At 36.9% G+C, this 25,265-nt stretch overlaps 1 protein-coding gene across 7 annotated transcripts in view; it reads right to left on the minus strand.

Annotated features, from left to right (window-relative positions):
- Positions 1-25,265, minus strand: part of FBXW11 (F-box and WD repeat domain containing 11) — a 130,894-nt gene that overhangs the window by 47,372 nt on the left and 58,257 nt on the right. For 4 of the 7 annotated variants that reach the window (XM_012765485.3, XM_012765483.3, XM_012765486.2 and 1 more), the window contains 2 exons: positions 4,852-4,914; positions 1,035-1,260 (listed from right to left, as the gene is read on the minus strand). In XM_012765485.3, coding sequence (XP_012620939.1) covers positions 1,035-1,260; positions 4,852-4,914 — 289 coding nt within the window. The remainder of the gene's footprint in view (positions 1-1,034; positions 1,261-4,851; positions 4,915-25,265) is intronic. The other 3 variants (XM_012765487.3, XM_012765488.3, XM_075996287.1) reach the window with 1 other exon arrangement.

Genomic DNA, 25,265 nt, shown 5'->3' on the forward strand with positions numbered 1-25,265 from the left:
TTGAGGCCAGCCTGGGCAACATAGCAAAAGAACCCTCATCGCCATCTCTTTAGGGGAAAAAAAAAGTGGTATAACATAGAGCCAATAAAAAAATATTTGGGGGAGGGTGGGGTGAATAGGCAGAACACAGTGAAACTATTCTATATGGTACTATTATTGAAGACACATGTCATTTATACATTTATCCAAACCCATAAAATGTACACCACCAAGAGTCAATGCTAAAATAAACTATGGATTTGGGGTAATAATGATGAGTCAATATACTATAATTCATGAATTATAACACATGTATTGCTCTGCTGTAGGGTGCTGGTAGTGGGACAGGCTGTGCATGTGTGGGAATTAGGGGGATATAGAAATATGGGAATTTTCTGTACTTTCTATTCAATTTTGCTCTGAACTTAAAACTGCTCTAAAATATAAAGTCTATTATAAAAAATCAAAGTAAGCTTAACCAGAGAAGGGTGTGTGTGTGTGTGTGTGTGTGTGTATGTGCGTGTGTGTGTGTTTGTATGAGACAGATGGGGGGAGGAAGGGTGGTGAAGGAGAGGATATAGAAACAATTTTCGAAAAATGTAAAGAGACAAGCTACCAGTTTTCCCAGTATATTTTTGCCATTCCATAAGTGTCATTTCAAATACAAATGAACATCCTAAACTTTGGGACACATCCCAGGCAGACAAACTGAAGGAAAAAGAATGTCATATATTTTTTTAATTACACACAAAGGCAAAGTATGGCTATATGCAGATTACATCAAAATAAAAACATATCATTAATTCTTTAAATAAACTAAATGAAGCAATAGTATTGACCAATGATCAACACTATTAATCAAAGAAACTGCCTACATTTCATAGATAGATGCTAAATTATAATTCTCCTCCAAGTCCCATACAGGATGTGTCCCAAAGAAATGCCTCACACAGTACTCATTCATTCATTTCATAAATTGTCTACTCAGTTCCCACCAGACCCTTAGGCTGGGCATTATTCCACTGCTTGGCTTTCTAAAACACAAGTACAGTTACCTGGTAAAGCGGTAATAAAGTCCCGCTGCAACATGGGCTTCAGGTAAGAGTTAATATGTCCATGCTGATAATGACACATTCGTGAAATAAGATGCTCCACAAATTCCACTTGATCTGATTCAGACCACTGGTCAAAATATTTAATACACAAGTCTTTTTCTTTTTGATAGTTTCCTTCTGATGGCCTCTTTCTGGAGACGATCACAGATGATGTTCCATTACTTATCTATTTTAGAAAAACAAAAAAATAATTAGTTTAACAAGGGAAAGAAATTTAATTAATGTCATTAGAATCATTTTTTACCCTGTACATTTAATCTTAAAATGCCAGTTTTACCCTAAAGCCAAGCTCATTCCTTTATTAATCATTTAGGAAGTAATTAAAAATGTATTCAGGGGCCATGTCCTCAAATTAGTCACTACAAAAAATGCCAAAGTTACTGCTATTTGTAAAGCTAAATGGCATCTTAAATCGTCATTTTCCAATGCTTCTTCCAAAATCATGCTGTTACTAGATAACTAATGTTATAGATAACCATATTAGAAGAATTGCTCAAATTGGCAAAGTGGCAACTGATTGATTAATAAGTTTGTTTTATTTCTTCATTTAAAAGTTAATACTATATATTGACGCCACGGCACTCACTCTAGTCTGGGCAACAAAGCGAGACTCAGTCTCAAAAAAAAAAAAAAAAAGAAAGAAAGAAAGAAAAGTTAATACTATATACCCTATGCTAATGGTTATTATATATCTATGCTAGCAGTTTTCACACTTGAGCTAGCATCAGAATAACAAGAGGGCTTGTTAACACACAGATTGCTGGGTCCCATCCCAGAGGCTCTGATTTTATTGGTCTGGAGTAGAGCCCAAGAATTGTATTTCTAACAAGTTCCCAGGTGATACTGATGCAGCTGGTCCAGAGACTACACTTCAGGGACCACACAATGAGAACCATTGGTCTATATAACAGAGACAACAGCAGTGTTGTGTTGCAACCTGAAAGCAATTCAATCCAAAAAACTTCATTTTACCCAACAGTTTAAGTCTCCTCTATACTATCTCCCTTGGCTACTAAGCTTCAGACAAAGCAGTTTAGACCTTCCCTCCTTCTTTTGATCACCTTCTCAGGAAGTGACCCAAGGTAAACCCCGTACACCTGAAAAGTTCCGCGTCTTCCATAGGTGGTTTGTGGACAACCTACAGACTCATATACTAACAATACATTTCTCATCAAATCTACCTACATGTCTTAGCATAAGATCAGGATTTCTTTTTTAATTGAAACTACATACACTGCATCTGTACAACAGCATCAAAAATAATCTGAGGCCAGGCGCGGTGGCTCACGCCTGTAATCCTAGCACTCTGGGAGGCCGAGGAGGGCGGATTGCTCGAGGTCAGGAGTTCGAAACCAGCCTGAGCAAGAATGAGACCCCGTCTCTACTATCAATAGAAAGAAATTAATTGGCCAACTAATATATATATAGAAAAAATTAGCCGGGCATGGTGGCACATGCCTGTAGTCCCAGCTACTCGGGAGGCTGAGGCAGGAGGATCGCCTGAGCCCAGGAGTTTGAGGTTGCTGTGAGCAAGGCTGACGCCACGGCACTCACTCTAGCCTGGGCAACAGAGTAAGACTCTGTCTCAAAAAAAAAAAAAAAAAAAAATCTGAACCACTAGACTCAAGCCACATCTACTACTAATGCTATGCGGCTCAGTAACTTCCCTGTTTAAAAACAAAATAACCTCAATACTTTTGTTGAACATTTGCCAAGCCATCTGTCGATCACTCTTCTGATAGCCTCCTTGTGTATGATACCAGAAGGAATAACATACAAGAGAATTTTGAGAACTGAAGAACTGGATTACAGATGTCCATTAATTCCATCAGGAGCTTATCTCAGAAGTCTTACATAGAAAGAACCAAGAACTTTCATTATCCCCTAAAGTAGACTGACCCTATCCCTGGGAAAGGCATTCTTTGTAAATACCCAAGGAGTCTTTGGTCTTCCCTGACAAAAAAATCTTATAAATTTCATATATGAAGTAAGTTCTTAGGTCCATATTTAGAGGTATACGGTCAGAAGTCATCTATCTTCCATCCAAATTATCTTATCCCCACACTGTCTAGTAATGTTGCTTCCCTTGTAACTTGGGAAAGGGAAAGCTCACTGACACCAGATACCACCAGGGGGCAGCATTGAACAGGGATTTTTTTTTTTTTTTTTTTAATTTTACTTATAGTCAGACACATTTAAGAGTCCCAAAAAATAAGAGTTCAAAACAGGAAAAAAGTGAAAATTATTTGCTGTGGCAAGTATAAGGGGCATCTATGCTGCTTTTAAGCATAAAATATCCATAACAATATAATACAGAAAAATTAAAAATAACTGTTTAAAACAAATTATAATGCATCTACATATAATGTAGCCATTAAACCTAGGTTTATAAAGATTTTAATAGCAAGAGAACACACTTATGAAACAATATTAAGGAACAAAAGGCAAGATCTAAAATTTACATAGCATTATGATCACAAAAATTTGTGAGAAGAGGAACATACCAAGACAGAGTAAAGGATATACATCAAAATGCCAAAAGTGCCTTATCTTGAGAATGAAAGCTATGCGTGCTTTCCTTCTTCCTTTAATTCTATATTTTTTTCATATAAATAACTTCATAACTTGCCAAAATAATTGTTTTCATACCACGTTAAATGACATTAACTTGCATTTGTGTACTGCTTTATAATTTACAAAGTATTTTCATAGCCAGTAACTCATTTGATAAACAAAAGGGTTATTATTTCATTTACACAAGAGTTCCTAACTGTCTAACCTCCCTCGAGTATTTGTATAACTATTTACTACTTGACTTGTAGATAGATGAAAGAAAAACTAAAAGCTAAACTGTTAAGAACAACTGCCAATTGAAAAATCAATAGTAAATGAAGAGAATCCTACTGCAAAATAATAAATGCAAAGGAGGGAACAAAATCCAACCTGTATATACTGTTCAAAAAAAATAGTGGCATGTGCACCACACTATTCTATAGCACATTTTCAACATTCTATTTCCAACCACCTGCTTAGCCCAGCAAGCTCTTCCTAGGATTGTTTTGCTTTGTTTCATTTCATCTTAAATCTGTTGGGCGCACTTTATTCTTGCTAACTAATTTACTTCTTTAGTTTCAAATCAAATGAACCCAGAGAACTTTTTTTTACATTATTCTCTTCTGATGGAGATTTGTTTTGCTTTTAATCATGTCTTTGTGAAGGGAATAACCATGTGTACCACGATGGTTACTGAAAACATCAAATCATGAAACTTTACATGCTCCTCACTCCCAAAACAAAAAAAACCCTGAGGGATTGGGAAAAAAAACTGGTGAACCTTAAAATAGAGCCAGGAGAGCAGGAGACTGAGTTTAAAAGGAAAAAGCAAACCAATGGAAATGGCAGAGAAGAGTGAGGATCAGGAGCAAAAGCCATCAATGCATACATTGGTGTGTGTCATGGTGCCATTCTGGTGGCAAATGATGCCACTACTATCCATCTTTGGCTTAGACAGTGGCCACAGAACATTTTAAGATACAGCCACTTTGGAATCTTTGTGAAAACTCCAAAATTCTTTACTATTTCTAGTGACAATTCCCTAAGCAAAAATAAATAAATTAGGATAGATTTTGAAATTAGCAAGACTGCACAAAAGAAAACAAAAATGCTTGGCTCTTAATTTCATTGAGGACATTAACTGAGGGAGCATCTCATCTACAGTAAGTCAACTGCTATCTTATCTGTGCGCCGTCATTCCTACCTGCCAAAGAGTACTTTTCTTTGGGGACTCATCTTCATTTTGATCTTCCATAACTGAAGTGTTCTAAGGGGGGAAAAACAGATTATTTGAATTATGCTGAGTTTTATAAACCCTAAATAACTACAAGAAATGATTTTGAAAACCCAAACTAGAGTGTACCAACACAAACCCAAGAACTACTTGGCTTGTGGCTTAACACATGCTATTCTGGGTCAATGGAAATGTGCTAATCTTTCATAAATCAATAAAGTTAGTGGCTAGGCAAAAGTAAGCACAAAGTTTTTTATTCATGAAGGTTGCGTGTACTTAGAAAATAGACTAAATTGTCAGAGTAGGGCTCGACCTCAGTCATCACTGTTACTCTTTTATTTACACGTAAGAAATCCCAGAAACCCATGAAGTTTCCAATGATTACACAAAACATTTACTAGAATGTCTGCTATTCAGTAATCCACCCCAAGGGATCAGCAATTAGAAGTGGCAAAGGCTTGGAAGCCCCCCTGCCTTCCTCTTTCCTCCCTTGATAGCCTTGTTTTTCTGGAATGGTTTTGTAGTCACCCCTAGCAAGCATGGTGGGTGCCCCAATCTTTCTCCTGAAGAGGATGCTGTTAGCCAGTAACAATCTGGCCTTGGGAATGCATTAGCTTTTGATTTTTGTGTTTACTGCACAAAGAAGCACTGTGTAATTATTCTTTCTGGTGACCTAGTCGCTCAATAGACGCCCATTAACTGGAGATTATACATGATTGGATTTTTCTCTTTTGAAGCTCCTACCTAATGGCTAAATGGAAACTTAATGAGAAGGGGAAGTGGGAGAGTTGTGCTCTAAAAGGAGTAACAACTCATTTATGGACAACAATCTTAAAATTCCTTCCCAAACCTAAAATCCTAAGATTGAGGTACAAAGTTTAAACTACAACATTTTTCCGATAGCATTATTCAAAAGGATAACTACAGATCTATTTACGGTACGGTACCAGTGTTTACAAGATCCTGTTTATTGCTTTAAAGGATTAGCCTCTCCCTCAAATTTTCCCTATTTTCTTTTCTGTTCTTCAAGTTCTAAAATGTCTGGACCCACACAGTATTTCTAAACAATCCATTTGAAAACACCGAATACAGGTAACGGCAGAATAATCATCACTGAACACTTCGCTCTACAGGTCACACAGCTAGCTCTGATCAGGGGTGCAGTGTGATGCAGTGGCAAAGGCAAAGGCTTTGAAACCAAAGAGAGACGTCGGATTCCTATTTGGTCACTCACTCATTGTGTGTGTGTGTGACCCTGAGCAAGTTATTTTATCCCTGAAACAAATACAATCCACACAGTTGTTGTGGGGATCGAGGCTACTCAGCACAATGCTTGGTGCAGAACAGGTATTTAAAAACATATTACTTCATTCCCTGTTTTGAAGATGCTACTTTTCCCTGCAAATGTTACCTTCTCGCACATTTTTAATTTCAGAGATTGTTAAAAACATGGCTCCGGATGGCTGACTATGGGGAAAAGCCACTAGCTTCCTCAATAAAACCTTATAAGCCCTACAGCACGAAGGTCTGTGACAGGGCCAAAGGATCGGAGGGCAGGGCTCTGTATGTAAAGGCAACCATGAGCTAAAGAGGGAGGCAGTGTGTCCAAGGGTCCAAAATAAGGAGTAGAAGCAATAAATAATACTGAAGGGGACAGAGAATAGGGAAACAAAGGCAGTATTTATGAAGGTCTCTCCATGTAATTTTCTTTTTACTGCTCTCTGGAAGGGACCTAGGAATTAATGAAGGCAGCAGGTTTCCTTAAGAGAATAAACAAAGTAGAAACAGTGGCTGAATATACACCCCTGAGTTTGGTAGTTACAAGGCCATTTTGCAATGCCACAATGTCTGGGTTCTAAGAGTGGCAAGGAGAAAGAAGAATGGCTGGAAACTTGAAAAGTTGAGCATGTAAAGGGATGAGGAATTAAGTGGAAGAGAAATGGAAAGTGAGTCCTCACATGCTTCCAGGTAACCCAGAGGAAATGTATGAGAGATATGTTTATGTTTTAAACTAAAAATTAAATTTTTAAACTTTTGAAATATAGGACCCTGAATCCTCCAGAGCTACTGTGACCTAAGCTACCATAATACTTTTTCACTCAAGGAGAAAACACAAAACATCAGAAGTCCCTATACACTACAACATTCATTACAGAGAGAAAATTTAATTCTTCCTTTCACTTACTCCAAAACAGAGAAATGTTTACTTATATAGGTGAGAAGGAAAAACCCCTCTGAAGAAAACAGCAACTATTCTCTTAAGGCTTGATAAAAGAAGATAAAGACATATAATTTAACAAAATTGCATTTAATAAAACCCTGGAGGGCTGGAATAGTTTCACCATCCATATATTTTTCCAGTTTCTTTTATAAAGGCTTCAGGAGAAGACACCAAAGAGAAAATGCTGCTCTCAAGCTACAGTGATCAGAGGATCACTTTCAAAGAGGATTCCAGGTGACACAAGAGATGTTCAGAGAAAAAAAAGAGTCCCAGTGTCTAATTAGGTTTGAGAAATGCTGCATACACTCTCTGTTCTAGCTCTGTCTCTCCCTCTCTTTTTCTCTCAGAGGTTACAATATACTCCATTAAGATATTAAAGGTTCTATAATGTACTATAATTTATCTATAATGTTCTATAATGTATCTATAATTTAAAAATCAGGCTAAATTAAATGAATCCAGCTTTCTCAAGTTTGTTGGATATGAACACCCCCATTTGATGATACTTCTATGAATCAACACATAGTGGCAAACACAGATCTACAGCAACAGCACAGCACAATTCCCTCTCACTTCACCAAATACTTCTGGGAGACAAAAGAAATGCCCACTTTCCCCTATTCTTTATCATCTTTCTCAGCCCGCTACAGGTTGAACATTCCAAATCCAAAAATTCAAAATTCATAACTTTTTGGGCACCAATATGACATTCAAAGGAAATACCCCTTGGAACATTCCAGATTTCAGGTTTTTGAATTTGGATGATTAACAGGTAAGTATAAAGCAAATATTGTGAAATCTAAAAAAAAAATCTGAAACCCAAAAGGTTTCTGGCTCCAAGCATTTTGGATAAAGGATACTCAATCCGTATAGGCAAGAAGAGAAAATTTTCTTAAGGGAGCCATACATTTTTTTTTTTTTTAAATCACTTTGAATTGTATTCCTTAAAGGCAACAGACAGGCCGGGCGTGGTGGCTCATGCCTGTAATCCTAGCACTGTGGGAGGCCAAGGATCAAGGTCAGGAGTTCAAAACCAGCCTGAGCAAGACCCCGTCTCTACTAAAAATAGAAAGAAATTAATTGACCAACTAAAAATATATATACAAAAAATTAGCCAGGCATGGTGGCACATGCCTGTAGTCCCAGCTACTCAGGAGGCTGAGGCAGTAGGATCGCTTGAGCCCAGGAGATTGAGGTTGCTTTGAGCTAGGCTGATGCCACGGCACTCACTCTAGCCTGGGCAACAAAGTGAGACTGTGTCTCAAAATACATACATACATACATGCATACATAAATAAAGGCAACAGGCAAAAGGTTACAGCTTCAAAAGATGAGTGAAGAATAAAACCAATGAGCCTCCCAAGAGAAAAGGAAGGTAGTTCCTACATCCAAACTCTCATGTGAAACCACGGCCAATCAGACAGTTGAAATCCTCTTTAAGTCTCCAACACTACTCAGAAAGAAAAGTTCTTTGAAATACCAACCTGGTTTATTTACTTCTACCCTTCTCATCATTTCTTTCCTCCTACATCTGCCAAAGGACATCACATGTAAATAGGTAAAAATGCAAACCCTCCTGTTCTGATACTACCGATAAAAGATACTATCTAGGAAAAAGCAGCTTGTCTCTAGGGCAGGTCAACTTTGATACTACTGACAATTTTGGAAAGGATAATTCTTTGTGAGAGCTGCCATATGTGTTACAAGATGTTAGCAGCCTCCCTGGCCTCTACCTATCTAATCTATGCCAGTAGCACCTCCCCACACCCAACACTCACACCCCCAACACTCACACCCCCTCCCCCAAACTTGACAATCAAAAACAGTTCCAGGTTGCCGAGAGTCCCCAGAGGAGAGGGACTGAAATAACCCTCTCCCCTTGAAAACCAATGCTCTAGGAATGGGATCCCCTAAACTTGCCTCCTTGGGAAAATATACTAAAGCAATACCATCTCAGTACTTCTTGGCTCCTGTGACAATATGTGATGCTTTTCATATACAGCTTGACCTTACCATGGCCAAGTAATTCATAGAGTATGAGAATATCTAAATTTAGGGGTATGTTCTACCGTGTTTCCCCGAAAATAAGACTTACCCATAAAATAAGCCCTAGCAGGATTTCTAAGCATTTGTGCAATCAATATAAGCCCTACCCTGAAAATAAGACCCAGTGATGGGTGTTACTACGAAGCATATCTGCACAACCCATGCATTTCATCGTGGAGCGGTAAAGAAGACGAGCAGCCCTTCTCATCTGCCCCATCGTGACAGCTACTATCCCAGAGGTGACTGGAAAGGTGCGGGCAAACCCCACCAAGGTCGGCTCCCCCTGTCAGGTCCCAGCCATCCTGTGCACGCTGCAAGGTGAGGCTTTGAGGGAAAAATAACACATCCCCTGAAAATAAGCCCTAGGGTGCCTTCTTGAGGAAAAATAAATTAAGATCCTGTCTTATTTTCAGGAAAACATGGTACTTGCCACTCAATTCATAGCTAGAAAACAACCATGATATCAAGGGTTCTTTACTAAAGGCCCATGTACTTGGGGGTGTGGATGAGGACTATAAATAATACGAATACTTATGTACAGCTGACCATGGAGTGGATGGAGCATATGTATTTCTTTTTTTTTTACATTCTCCAAGTAGTTTTGATCTATGCGATCTATAGCAGTGATTTGCTATAGATCTAAGATCTATAGATATATAGATCTATGATCTATAGCGGTGATTTGATCAAAAATCACTGCTATGGCAAAGTGATTAGTCCACATGGTAGCACCAACCTAAGGAAGGAAGGAAGCTGCGTTGACAGACTCCATCCCAATATGTGTTATTTCAGAACTACCAAATACCACTAGACTAATGTCTGTTGCTGGGTATTTTTTTAAATAAAATTTATGAAAACAGTCAATAACTATATATTAAAAATATGATCAACTATATACTTTATCTAATTGCTCCAGAGTAATAAAGATAACAATAATTACTATTTAATGACTACCTATGATAGCCAGGCATTTTGTTAGAAACTTTATATAAATTATCTTTAATCCTTCCAATGACCCTACATGCTAATACACACACCCAATTTTACAGATTGAGGGAAGCATGGCTTGGAAATGTTATGCAAATTTCCTGGGGTTATGCATCAAATAAGCACCAGGATTCAAACCTAGACTCTACCTATATGATGTTCCCTACCCTCCACCCTCAGTTAGACTACATATACACTATAGCTATTTGCAGCATAATGAAAATCCCAATCTCATTTTGAAGACACTTTTTCCATCACTGTAAAGAAAAACACAGACAGGCACAAGTGGTTGCTCTGTCTTCACAAACAGATTTCTGAGCATAACTGGCAGTATAAATTTCTATACTAAGGACAATTGGTTTGGTTGGTTGATTATTTCAAATAGTCAAATCTCCATTACCCTCAAGAGTCAGATTTGGAAATTTTATACCACTGATCACAAATATGTCTAATGAAAGAACATAGAAAAATAATCAAATTCCACACTACTATTTAAAAAAAACCTGAAAATACATGTACTGTGGTCTTTGAATATGGTAAACAGCTTAGCAAAAGCAACTTTCCATTTTACCTGTGCATTTTCATTAACACTGCTACCCCAGGCTGTTAATGGCAAAAACTCCTCACCTTAGCAAACAAATGCATTCTAGGTAGCATTCTAGGTAACCCAGATGTAAATTATTTTCCTTAAACTGAATTCTATTTAAACTCAAACAAAACTTGGGAAAGTGCACCACTACACCATCTTTTTGTTAAAAAGTCACACAATATCGTGCATTAAAAACTTGTCAAGGAAGATTTTTCATCAGCTGTGTAATTTAGTACAGCAATATTGCATCTGCTATGAAATCTCACCTGCCACCTAGAATTCCTTCTTTCTTTGTAGTATATCACTAATCCTGGAATCTCTTTTATGCATTTCACCTTCAGTGTCAGGCCAATTAAAAGAAGTGGTAGAGCTGGGCGCGGTGGCTCACGCCTGTCATCCTAGCACTCTCGGAGGCTGAGGCGGGCGGATTGCTCGAGGTCGGGAGTTCGAAACCAGCCTGAGCAAGAGCGAGACCCCGTCTCTACTATAAATAGAAAGAAACTAATTGGCCAACTAATATATATATATATAAAATTAGCCGGGCATGGTGGCGCATGCCTGTAGTCCCAGCTACATGGGAGGCTGAGACAGAAGGATCGCTTGAGCCCAGGAGTTTGAGGTTGCTGTGAACTAGGCTGACGCCACGGCACTCACTCTAGCCTAGGCAACAAAGCGAGACTCTGTCTCAAAAAAAAAAAAAAAAAAAAAGACCCCGTCTCTACTATAAATAGAAAGAAATGAATTGACCAACTAATATATATAGAAAATGAGCCGGGCATGGTGGCGCATGCCTGTAGTCCCAGCTACTTGGGAGGCTGAGGCAGAAGGATTGCTCGAGGCCAGGAGTTTGAGGTTGCTGTGAGCTAGGCTGACGCCACGGCACTCACTCTAGCCGGGGCAACAAAGCGAGACTCTGTCTCAAAAAAAAAAAAAAAAAGTGGTAGGCTAGTTAAAATGACCTAGCCTTCATTTTCTTTTAGTTTGTATATAGGCACAGCTGGCTCTGAGTAGTGATATATCTTTGCCAGTAGGTTCCACCAACTAACACAGAATATTTCACTTGGAAAATTCCTCACTTTGAGAGTTATATAAGAGGAATCAATTTCCTAGTTTAAAAATGCTGCAAATTTTACACAAGTAACTGGTTAAGAGTCACATTGCTGGTAAATGAGAGATGCAGGATTTAGACCAAAGCCTGTTCTACTCAGAAGTCAATGTACTTTCCATACAGAAAAATATGTCTCAGGTGTTTTCCAACTGCTGGCTGTAGCCCATGAAATCAATTTAATGTGTTGCAAAGCAGCATGTTTTAATAAAATAAAGTTGAATTCAGGAATTCCCCTGCCCACAAGGGTAAGAATAATATCAAATTCACACAAAAAGGCTAAAAGAAATGAGCAAAAGCATAGCAAAAATTTTCAAAGGAAAGCAAAGGGTCATTATTGCAAGGAGAGCAATATTCAAGTCAAATCACTGAATAACAAAGAATTTTCAAAAGCTCTGAAAAGCAAAATTTATAAAGAGGATAATATGTGCTTCTATATACTGAATAGAATTTCACAAAGTACATCAAGGAAAGAAGTTGGAAATATTCTTTATTTTTCAAAAGTCTCTCCATCTTTGATAGATGAAGTAGACCAAAAAGAAGAAAAAAAGCAGCAGCAGTTTGATTTACTATTTAATAGATAGATCTCAAAGTTCTATCCTTTAAGAAACTATACATTATTTTCAATTTCCCATGGAACATTTTTAAAAAACTGATATAGCCACCTGTGCCACAGAGGAAATCTCAAATACAGTTAGAAATCATGAAGAGACTGTTATATGTTTAAGACTAGGCTAGGCAGAAAAATCTAAATCTATTCTGCCAATTAACACTTGCCATAAATTCCAAAGATAAATACAAAGAACAGTGACTGGCAAAGGCAACCAAACACATATTTGTTGTTATTGTTCACTGTATCTAGGCCCCTAAACCTAAACCTTAAACCTAAATCTTACCAACACATTCCTGGGAATTAAAAATCACTGAAACGCTAGAAGTATTCATTTTGAAAAAGAAACGACAAGCTTGTCCAAAACAGCAGTCCCTCTCTCTCACACTAACCTGGCAACTCAGAAGGAAGACGGCCATGTATGCAGACACATTGACCTGACCCCCACTAAACAGCTCCACTGGAAACCTCCTTCCACACAAATGCTTAAATACAGGAATATACCAGTTGTTTTCTTTCTACAATGTAATAAGAATACAAACTACTAAAACATTTTAAATCCATTGGGAGTTTGGTTAAAATTGTTGTTACATAATTATCACAATGCAGTAAGTTTTCTTCTAATTAATCTAAACTAGTTCCACTCAAATTTCTCACAAGTATTTTGTTGTTATTGACACTATATGACAGGAGCTGATACTAAAAATACCTGGAAGAATGAATGTAGAATGTTTTTCTTAAATTCATCATCAATTATTTTTTAAGAGAGAGGAGAAACCATATTATTAGACAGTAGCATTTTTCTTAACAGCTACACTAATTACAGTAGTATGGTCCTCACAAAGTAAAATCAACGAAACAAAAGAGAAAGTCCAGAAACAAATACACTTATGAATTTGTATACGGAAAAGTTAGAACTTCAAATTGGTGGGAAAGGGGTAAGGAGTATTAAAAATAAAAGTCAAATGCTATCTTATAACACATGCCAAAATATACTGTGGATAAAAAGAATCAAACATGAAAAAATAAAACTACAAACTATTAAAAGCAAACACAGAAGAATATTTAAAAACTCATGAAATAGGGAAAAGGCTGTGTAAGCATGATGTCTCCAAACAGAAAAGAATTAAGATTTAACTAAATAAAAATTTTAAATTCCTGAATGTTCAAAATCAGTAAGTTATAATGACAAATACGATAAATAACATACGACATAAAGATATCTTGTAAATTAGTTAGGAAAACAAACTTAGTACCTTAATAGGCAAATAAGCAAAAAGTATAGATTTTTTTTAAAAAGAAATTTAAATGGCACCAAAAATGAACACCCACTGTAACAAAAAAAGATATAATTTTTCACCTATCAAATCAGCAACTTTTATTTCCTATATAGGAATTGGACTCTCTGGTAGGAATATAAATTGTCACCTATTAGGGACTACTTATCAATGCATAACTTCAAAGAGTACTGTATAACAATGGACATAGTTTAACTTACAGCAGTTTACCCTAAGGAATTGTAGACCTGTATAAAATTGCAGCTACAACAATTTTTAATGTGTAAAAAAGAAAACATTGTAAATGTCGAACAATAGGATTTTGTTTAAAAATATGGTACACGGAGCACAGAGGATTTTTAGCATAATAAAACTATCCTGTATGATACTATACTGGTGTAGTCATGTTATTACGCATTTGTCCAAACCCATAGAATTGTACAATGCCAAGAGTGATACAAACTATGGACAATGGGCAATAATGACATGTCAATGTAGTTCAAATATAACAAATATACCACCCTGGTAGAGCATCCTGAAACGGAAGAGGCTGTGCCATGCGGGAGGCCAGAGTGTATATGGGATGTCTCTGCATTCTTCTCCAAATTCTGCTATGAACTCAAAACTGTTTAAAAAATGAAGTCTATAAAAATAAGTTTAAATTTGGCACTGATGGAAAAAATTATTTTTAAAACTATTTTTATTAATACATTATAATAAAAGAGCCAAACTCTCAAGTATAACTAGTTATTTAAGATGAACATAAAGAGCATTACCAGGGCTCCAAATGTCTCCCTCATATTAACTCCCTATCATTAACCCCTCAAAGGTAACCACTATTTTTTTAACATCACCATATATTCATTTTGCCTGGTTGTTTTTTTAATTGTGGTAAGTACACTTAACAAGAGATCTACCCTCTTAACAGATTTTTAAGTGTGTAGGCACAATGTACAGCAGATCTCTAGAACTTACACATCTTACGTAACAGAAATTTTATATCTATTGTTTGCAACTCCCCATTTGCCCCTCCTCTCAGCCCCTGGCAACCACCTTCTCTATCACCATTTTATTCTTTTTACTATTAATATTTCAGATCCTTCCCTGTTCATATAAGCAGAATCATGCAGTGTTTGTCGGTTCTGTTGGCTGGTTCATTTTACTTAATATAATGTCCTGAAGGGTCACCCATAACAGGACACTGAATTTCCTTCTTTTTAAAGGCTGAGGCCGGACGCGGTGGCTCACGCCTGTAATCCTAGCACTCTGGGAGGCCGAAGTGGGCGGATTGCTCGAGGTCAGGAGTTCAAAACCAGCCTGAGCAAGAGCGAGACTCCCATCTCTACTATAAATAGAAAGAAATTAATTGGCCAACTAATATATATATATAGAAAAAATTAGCTGGGCATGGTGGTGCATGCCTAGTCCCAGCTACTCAGGAGGCTGAGGCAGTAGGAGTTTGAGGTTGCTGTGAGCTAGGCTGATGCCACGGCACTCACTCTAGCCTGGGCAACAGAGTGAGACTGTCTCAAAAAAAAATAAAAATAAAATAAATAAAATAAAGGCTGAATAATATTCTATTGTATGTACATAGCACATTTTTAATCCATTCAACTGCTGGTAGACATTTAGGTTGTTTTCACATCTGGGCTATTGTGAATCATGCTGCAATGAAAATGAATGCTAATATCTCTCCAAGATCCTGATTTCAATTATTTTGGATAAATACCTGGAAGTTCTGAATCTAATTCCATTTTTAATTTTTTGAGGAACCTCCATATTGTTTCTCATAGGGGCTGCACCATTTTGCATTCCCACCAACTGCATATAAGGGTTCTAATTTCTCCACACCTTAGCCAATGCTTACTGTCTTTTGGGTTTTGGGGGCTTTTTGTTTTGTTTTGTTTTGTTTTCCATAATAGCCACCCTCGGCCAGGTGCAATAGCTCACACCTATAATCCTAGCACTCTGGGAGGCCAAGGCATGAACGATTGTTTTAGGATAGGAGTTTGAGACCAGCATGAGCAAGAGTGAGACCCCATCTCTACTAAAAAACAAAATAGAAAAAAAGTTAGCCAGGCCATTAAAAATAGAAACTATTAGCTGGGCATGGTGGCATGTGCCTATAATCCCAGCTACTCAGGAAGCTGAGCTATGATAATGCCACTGCACTCTAACCCAGGCAACAGAAGAGACCCCGTATCAAAAAGAAAAAAAAAGTAAAAACTAAGTAAACAGTCATCCCTTGGTATCTGCAAGAAATTGATTCTTGCAGATACCAAAATCTGGGGATGCTGAAGTCCCTTGCATAAAATGGTATATTATTTGCATATAACCTACACACATCCTCCTGTATACTTAGGATGAATTATTTCTAGATTACTTATAATCATAATACAATGTAAATGCTATATGAATAGCTGTTACATTGTATTTTTTAAATGTGTGTACTTTTTATTGTTTTTAAAAAATATTTTCAACTGTGTTGGCTGAATCCTCTGATGCAGAATTTGTACATACCAGGTATGAGTTGCCAAGTAAGAATTTTCATTTGTTTTTTGTTTGTTTTAAATGGTGTCCATGGGACCGGAGTGGGGATGAGAGTTTGGGTAGGGGGCACCGAGGTGGTGATGTGAGCAGCTATAAAAACAGATAAAGCTTCACTCACTGACCTCCCGCTGTGTGGCTGGTTCCTAACAGGCCACAGGCCAGTACCAGTCCTTAGACCAGGTGCTGGGATCCACAGTAGATTCTCCCATGTAATAGTCTAAAAACTTTATTTTACTTTGTACATTTACATTTATAATTCATCTTTACTGATTTTTCTAAATAAAGTAGGGTTTAAGATTCATATTTTTAAATTTTAAGTTCATGTTTTTCAAATTGCTGGCTGCAATCTATTATAGTTTACAGTATCAATTTAAGGTAAATCAGCATTTTTTTAAAAACTAAAACAGAAAGACTAGAACATATTGCATACCTTATTTCATTAGTTCTAAGATGCATTTTTTCACATATTAACATCTCTGAATTAGAGATGTTTCTTAATGATCAAAGGTATCTTACAATTAAAAATGGTAGTGCTTTTACTGAATGAATACATATACATAACATATATATACACATATAAATTATACTCACACACACATGAATATACATGTTCATGTATACTAGGTCTAAATGTAAATTCTATTTCTTACTGTGAAAACACCTGAAAATCCCTGGTTAAGGGAGTGGAATACAATAAATTTCACGGTGCAAAAGTTACTATATTTTCAGTTTTCCTTCAATTTTAATTCCATCAAAATATATTTTTACATCTCTCTAATATTTGCAATTATCTGTTTTTAACAAAAAGAGCTGATGGGCCGGACATGGTGGCTCACGCCTGTAATCCTAGCACTCTGGGAGGCCGAGGCGGGCGGATTGCTCAAGGTCAGGAGTTCGAAACCAGAAACCAGCCTGAGCAAGAGCGAGACCCTGTCTCTACTATAAATAGAAAGAAATTAATTGGCCAACTAATATATATAGAAAAAAATTAGCCGGACATGGTGTTGCGTGCCTGTAGTCCCAGCTACTTGGGAGGCTGAGGCAGCAGGATTGCTTGTGCCCAGGAGTTTGAGGTTGCTGTGAGCTAGGCCAACACCATGGCACTCACTCTATCCTGGGCAACAAAGCAAGACTCTGTCTCAAAAAAAAAAAAAAAGAGCTGATGGTCTGTTCAGTTTTCTGTTAAAAAAAATTGCATGTGGCTAGTATTTCATACGGGTTTTGTTGCTGTGGCATTTATTTTTACAGTAACCTATGCTAGTGTCACTGATTTTCCAGTCATGCAGTAATATACAGTTCCCACAGATTTTTAAAATATGTGAAGCAAAAGAACAAATGGGGCCGGGCGCTGTGGCTCACGCCTGTAATCCTAGCTCTTGGGAGGCCGAGGCGGGCGGATTGCTCAAGGTCAGGAGTTCGAAACCAGCCTGAGCAAGAGCGAGACCCCGTCTCTACTATAAATAGAAAGAAATTAATTGGCCAACTGATATATATATAAAAAAATTAGCCGGGCATGGTGGCGCATGCCTGTAGTCCCAGCTACTCGGGAGGCTGAGGCAGAAGGATCACTCGAGCCCAGGAGTTTGAGGTTGCTGTGAGCTAGGCTGACGCCACGGCACTCACTCTAGCCTGGGCAACAAAGCGAGACTCTGTCTCAAAAAAAAAAAAAAAAAAAAAAAAAAAAAAAGAACAAATGGTACACAGACAGGTCAAAATTGTGGAGGTTATACACAACCATCTAAAGTTAATGAGGCCAGGCATGGTGGCTCACGCCTGTAATCCTAGCACTCTGGGAGGCCAAGGCGGGCAGATTGCTCAAGGTCAGGAATTCAAAACCAGCCTGAGTAAGACCCCCATCTCTACTAAAAATAGAAAGAAATTAATTGACCAACTAAAAATATATATATAGAAAAAATTAGCCGGGCATGGTGGTGCATGTCTGTAGTCCCGGCTACTCGGGAGGCTGAGGCAGCAGGATGGCTTAGGCCCAGGAGTTTGAGGTTGCTGTGAGCTAGGCTGATGCCACGGCACTCACTCTAGCCTGTGCAACAAAGTGAGACTCTGTCTCAAAAAAAATAAAATAAAATAAAGTTAATGAAACACTATTTTAGAAGAATAGTGACATGGTAAAAGGTCTAAACTATTTTAAGTGGGGAAAAAAGCAGGTCAAAATATGTCTGTCTGATCTCATCCTTACATATAAAATTTAATTTATTTAAGTATTTATTTAGGAAAGCAACTGCATGTTAAAATGCTTACAATATTATCTCCATAATTTTTATTTTCATGTTGTTTACATATCCCATCTACATTTTCCTTCAAGTATATATATCTCTTTATAACAGCAAGGAAAAGCGATCTGTGGCCTGTTAGGAACCAGGCTGCACAGCAGGAGGCAAGTAGCTGGCAAGCAAGCTTCATCATCTGTATTTACAGATGCTCCCCCATCACTCACATCACCATATAAGCTCCACCTCCTGTTCTAAAACTGATTTATGGTAATGATACATCATTGAATTGCATACATGGAATGCTTTAATTTTATGATATGCATAATATGTCATTTATTAAAGGGAATTAAATGTAAATGAAAAAAGGCAGCCCACAGAGTGGGAAAAGACTGACAATACATCCAGAATATTTTTTTTAAACTCACTTCCAACTAAGGAAAAATCACAATCACATATAAACACAATTTTTAAAATGGGCAAAAGATTTATACAGGCCTATCAAAAAAGAAAATATAAAAATGAATTTCTTAAAAAAGAAAAAAACAATCAACCCAAATACTGCCACCCTGAGATAACCACTGTACCATTTTGGCACACAGATTGAAAATTCGTGTGTGCATGGGTGTGTGAAAATTATTTAAAACATGCTCTTCAGCAACTGCTTTTTTCCCTGTGTTATGCACATCTTTGTGTCACTGTAGATCTACATTTTCGTTTTTAACGGTTACAGTTTACTTTATCCAGTAATTTGCTTACACAATTCAATGGACATTATATTTTTACTATTAAACACAATACAGCAATGAACCTTCATGCCTATTTGACAATTACCTTTTCAACAAATTCCTAGAAATCCATGAGATCCAAAAGAATATATATTCAATAAACAGATGGCTGAACTGAATTTCATTTGCTAATTCCTTGCTAATAATCATTTCTTTTCATCAGAATAGGTTTCATATTATAAGTTATTAAATCTAAGGGTCAACTCTCATTTCTCATATTTCTTGACCTATCAGCAACATTGAGCACTTCCTCCTTAATATACTTCATTCACTTGGCCTCCCATACTCCACACTAATCTAGTCCTCAGACATACACTACAAGAAATGTTAAAGGAACATTTCAGGCAGAATAAAAATGAAACAGAAGAAAACTTGGGTCTTGTAATGGAATGGAAAAATAAAGAGAAAAATAGTAAAAATAACAGTGTATATACATTAATTTTTTTCTCATTTAATTTCTGTAAAATATGATTGACTAACTGAAAAGTACAAAATGTTGCTGAAAGAAAACTAAAGAAATAAATAATAAGGAAAGATATTCCATGTCTATGGATTGCATGGTTTAATATTAAGATGTCAATACTACCCAAAGGGATCTATAGATATAAAGCAATCCCTTTCAAAATTCCTATTTTTTTCAGAAACAGAAAAATCCATCCTGAAATTCATTAGTAATTAATTGAAGGCACTCTGAATAGCCAAAACAACCTTGAAACACAAGAACAAAGTTGGATTTTAATCAGCAATGAAAAAGCTGATTTCAAAACTAACTACAAAACTATAATCATCAAAACTTGGAATTAGCATAAAGACACATATATTAGACCAGTGAAATAGAATGGATGATTTCAATAGATGCATTTAGAGCATCTGACAATATTTAATACCCACCCATGATTAAAAACTCTCAGGTAATTTCCTCAATATGATAAAGAGGATATAATAAAAACCTCTACACCTTATATCACACTTAATGTTCAAAGATGGAACATTTTCAAACCCGTACTCAAGAACAAAGCTAGAAAGCCCATTCACTGTTCTAGTCAATATAAATTTCATTAGTCATAGCTAGTGCAATAGGGCAAGAAAAAGAAATAAAAACATAAATATCAAAAAAGATACAAATGGTATGACTGCCCCATGTAATCCTAATAAATCTATCCTAATAAATCTATCAAACAAAAGTTAATGTGTGACATGAGCAAAGACACAGGATATAAAGAATAAAAAAGACAAATGAAGTGGCCATACACAGTGGCTCATGCCTGTAATCCCAGCACTTTGGCAAGGCAAGGCAGGAGGATCACTTGAGGCCAGGAGTTTGAAACCATCCTGGCAATACAGAGAAACCCCATCTGTCTACCCTGTCCTTTCCATCCCTCCCCCCAAAAAAAACCACCACAAATGAGGCTACACAAAACTCAAGCCTTCAGCAAAACTAGAAGGCACAGAACATTAAGTAAAAAATTAAACAATTAGATCCTGGCACATCCTTATGCTCCTGCCATAAGTCTTCATGAATATCAACAGCAGAGCAGTCCAAGACAAACTGTGCAGAAGAAAAGAAAAACAGAGAAACAAGCAGCAGACCAAAGATTCACATAAAATCACATTAAGTGTGAAAGTACTAAAAAAAGACTCCTGGTAGTTTTAGAGCTGATTACAGATAACGCACTTAAAAGAGGATGAGGATGCAAAGAGGCAATCTTCAAAAGACCACTCTTTAAAGAGGAGAAGAGTATATAAAGGCAAACATAATAAAAAAAATCTACAATAAACCTACAGGTAACATAACATTTATTGCTGAAAAAGTCAAAGATTTCCCACTAATATCAGGAACAAGGTAAGGATCTTCTAGAAGTTCTAGCTAATGCAGGAAGACAAGAAAGGGACATAAAAAGTATACAGATTGCGTGGTGGCTCACGCCTGTAATACCAGCACTCTGGGAGGCTAAGGCAGGAGGATCGCTCAAGGTCAGGAGTTCAAGACCAGCCTGAGCAAGAGTGAGACCCTGTCTCTACTAAAAATAGAAAGAAATTAATTGGCCAACTAAAAATATATAGAAAAAATTAGCCGGGCATGGTGGCACATGCCTGTAGTCCCAGCTACTTGAGAGGCAGAAGGATTGCTTGAGCCCAGGAGTTGGAGGTTGCTGTGAGCTAGGCTAACGCCATGGCCCTCCAGCCCAGACAACAGAGTGAGACTCTCTCAAAAAAAAAATAAAAAAAAAAATACAGATTGGGAAGGAAGAAATAAAACTGCTTTGGTTCCCAGATGATGTGACTGTCTATGTGAAAAAGCTAAATAAAATAATCAACAAAAAAATTCCTGGAACTAATAAATAACTCACAAGTTTTCAGGATACAAAGTTAATACACAAAAGTCAATTACTCTCCTATATACCAGTAATGAACAAATGAAATGTGAACTTAAAAACATATTACCAGGCTGGGCGTGGTGGCTCACGCCTGTAATCCTAGCACTCTGGGAGGCCGAGGCAGGCAGATCGTTTGAGTTCAGGAGTTCGAAACAAACCTGAGCAAGAGCGAGACCCCATCTCTACCATAAATAGAAAGAAGTTAATTGGCCAACTAATATATAGAAAAAATTAGCCAGGCATGGTGGCACATGCCTGTAGTCCCAGCTACTCAGGAGGCTGAGGCAGCAGGATTGCTTGAGCCCAGGAGTTTGAGGTTGCTGTGAGCTAGGCTGACACCATGACGCTCACTCTAGCCTGGGTAACAGAGTGAGACTCTGTCTCTTAACAAAAAACACATTACCATTTATATTAACCCCTAAATACTTAAGAAATAAATACTTAATAATCCTAGCACTCTGGGAGGCCAAGGCGGGCGGATTGCTCAAGGTCAGGAGTTCAAAACCAGCCTGAGCGAGACCCCGTCTCTACTATAAAAAATAGAAAGAAATTAATTGGCCAACTAATATATATATATAAAAATTAGCCAGGCATGGTGGCACGTGCCTGTAGTCCCAGCTACTCGGGAGGCTGAGGCAGCAGGATTGCTTAAGCCCAGGAGTTTGAGGTTGCTGTGAGCTAGGCTGATGCCATGGCACTCACTCTAGCCTGAGCAACAAAGCGAGACTCTGTCTCAAAAAAAAGAAAAGAAATAAATACTTAAGTATAAATCTAACAAAATATGCATAAGATCTATGTGAGGAAACTACAAAACTCTGTTGAAAGAATCTAAGAACTATATAAATAGAACAATAGTCTCTGTTCATGGATAGGTAGACTCAATATTGTCAAGGCCTCAGTTGTTCTCAACTTGATCCATAAATTCAATGCAATCCCAATCAAAATCCAGCAAGTTATTTTGTAGATACTGACAAAACGACTCTTAAGTATGCTACATAGAGAGGCAAAAGACCCATAATAGCCAACACAATTGAAGGAGAACAAAACTGAAAAACTTTTCACCACCTCATTTTAAGATTTACTATAAAACTACAGTAATCAAGACAGAAGTATTGGCAAAAGAAGAGACAAACAGATCAATGGAAGAGAATAGAAAGCCCAGAATCAGACCCACATAAACATGGTCAATTGATCTCTAACAATAGAGCAAAGGCAATTGAATGGAGAAAAGATAGTCTCTTCAACAAATGGACATATATATATAGGCAATATATATACATATGTATATATATGAATCTAGACACAAACCTTACACACTTCACAAAAATTAACTCAAAATGGATTACAGACTTAAACATATAACCCAAAACTATAAAACTCCTAGAAGATAACATAGGAGAAAACCTAGATGAGCTTAGGTTTGTTGATAACTTTTTAGATACAACACCAAAGGCACAATCTAAGGAAGAAAGAATTGATAAACTGAACTTTATCAAAATTAAAAATTTCTGCTGTGAAACATCATTAAGAGAATAAAAAAAGCCATAGACTGAAAGTATTTGCAAAAGTCATATCTGACAACTATTATCCAAAATATAGAAACAATTCTTAAAACTCAGTAATAAGAAAATAAAAAAACAATTTAAAAAATGGGCCAAACTTAACAGACACTTCACCAAAGAAGACATACTGATGGCAAATAAGCATATGAAAAGATGCTCCACATCATAAGTCATGACAATGATGTGTCAATGTAGGTTCGTCCATTGCCTCAAATGTACCCTTTAGTGTGGGATGTTCCATCCCACAGAAGACTGCACGTATGGGGACAGAGGGTGTATGGGAATCCTCACTACTCTCAGCTCAATTTACTGGGAACTTAAAACTTCTTTATAAAATGAAGTTTATTAATTTTCTTAAAAAAGAAAAGGAAAGGTGAGGAATATTTTGAAAACTATATAATTAAGGGAAAAAGAAATTGCAGGAGGGGCCGGGCGCTGTGGCTCACGCCTGTAATCCTAGCTCTTGGGAGGCCGAGGCGGGCGGATTGCTCAAGGTCAGGAGTTCAAAACCAGCCTGAGCAAGAGCGAGACCCCGTCTCTACTATAAATAGAAAGAAATTAATTGGCCAACTGATATATATATAAAAAATTAGCCGGGCATGGTGGCGCATGCCTGTAGTCCCAGCTACTCGGGAGGCTGAGGCAGAAGGATCACTCAAGCCCAGGAGTCTGAGGTTGCTGTGAGCTAGGCTGACGCCACGGCACTCACTCTAGCCTGGACAACAAAGCGAGACTCTGTCTCAAAAAAAAAAAAAAAAAAAAAAAGAAAGAAATTGCAGGAGGAATGATTTTAGGATTCTCTACGACAAAATAATTTTTAAGGACATTCAAAGGATGCAAAGCCCTTCTTCCTACCATCTTCTGCTTATGCTGGGGGGGGGGGGAAAGGCATGCAGTAAAGAAACTATACCTCGGCAAAGGATGCTCTTAAATTAGGAATCTTGTCAACTTAAACTACCTCAAACTACTAGCATTATCCCCCAAAAATGTAATGACACAAGCAATCTTCACCTATTAAAAAAAAAAAGCACAGAAAAGCTAATGAAAGGAGAAAGCAAATAAATAAATCAATAAATAAATCAAAACAAAAAAAGAAAACTGAAACAACAGCCAAACAAATCTTTCTTAACTGGGGTTCTATGAGATAATTACACCCTAATGAAAGTAATTTTGGAGACTATTTTCTTAATTTTCCTAAGAATGATACATAGATAGTACCGTTCTAGTTATGTATGAGAGAAGTGAATTCATTATTTACAATGTATGCCTTAGTGCATGCATTACAGCATACTATTATTAAGTAACCTGGTTGAAAAGAATTACTCCGAACTGAATTAAATATGCTCAAACAAGGATTTGATGTTATTTTTAAAACACCTTGAATCAGAAACACAAAATTTAGAAACCAAAATGGACCAAAATCAGAAAGAAATAAAACATGAACTGATTTAATTCAGAAAAGAAATAAACAAAATTTTAATAAATGAGATTAAATACAATACCCAAAAAATGGTAAACATTTTTTAAATTTGAAATGATTGAGAAACATGAAAGCAAAGCAAAAAATAACCAAAAGAATGAAAATGAGATAAAGAAGCAAAATGGGACAGAGAGAAAGTAGTTGAAATGGAAGACAAAGGAGATCCAACCTATATATAAGTAGAGTTTCTAAAGAAAAATAATAATAATAAAATATTGCAACAGAAATAACATTTAAAGTGATGATCCAAGTGGTACCTAAGGTTTGGTTGGTAAAAGAAACAGGGAATGATAGGTTAAGGGTACAGTGTTTCTTTCTGGGGTAATGAAAATGTTCTAAATTGATTGTGTTGATGATTACATGATTATACAGCTCCATGAATATGTCAAAAAAATCACTGAATTGTATACTTGAAATGGGTAAACTGTATGATATGTGAATTATACATCAATAAAGCTATTATTTAAAAGGAGGAGGGGACTATAATTCAAAAAAAATTCCAGGAGAAAAAGGAAACCTGAACTGCATGTTGAAAGGGTCTCTAGTTATTAGGGAAAATTGGC

This window comes from Microcebus murinus, chromosome 21, assembly GCF_040939455.1.
Source record: "Microcebus murinus isolate Inina chromosome 21, M.murinus_Inina_mat1.0, whole genome shotgun sequence".
Taxonomy (NCBI): Eukaryota; Metazoa; Chordata; class Mammalia; order Primates; family Cheirogaleidae; genus Microcebus; species Microcebus murinus.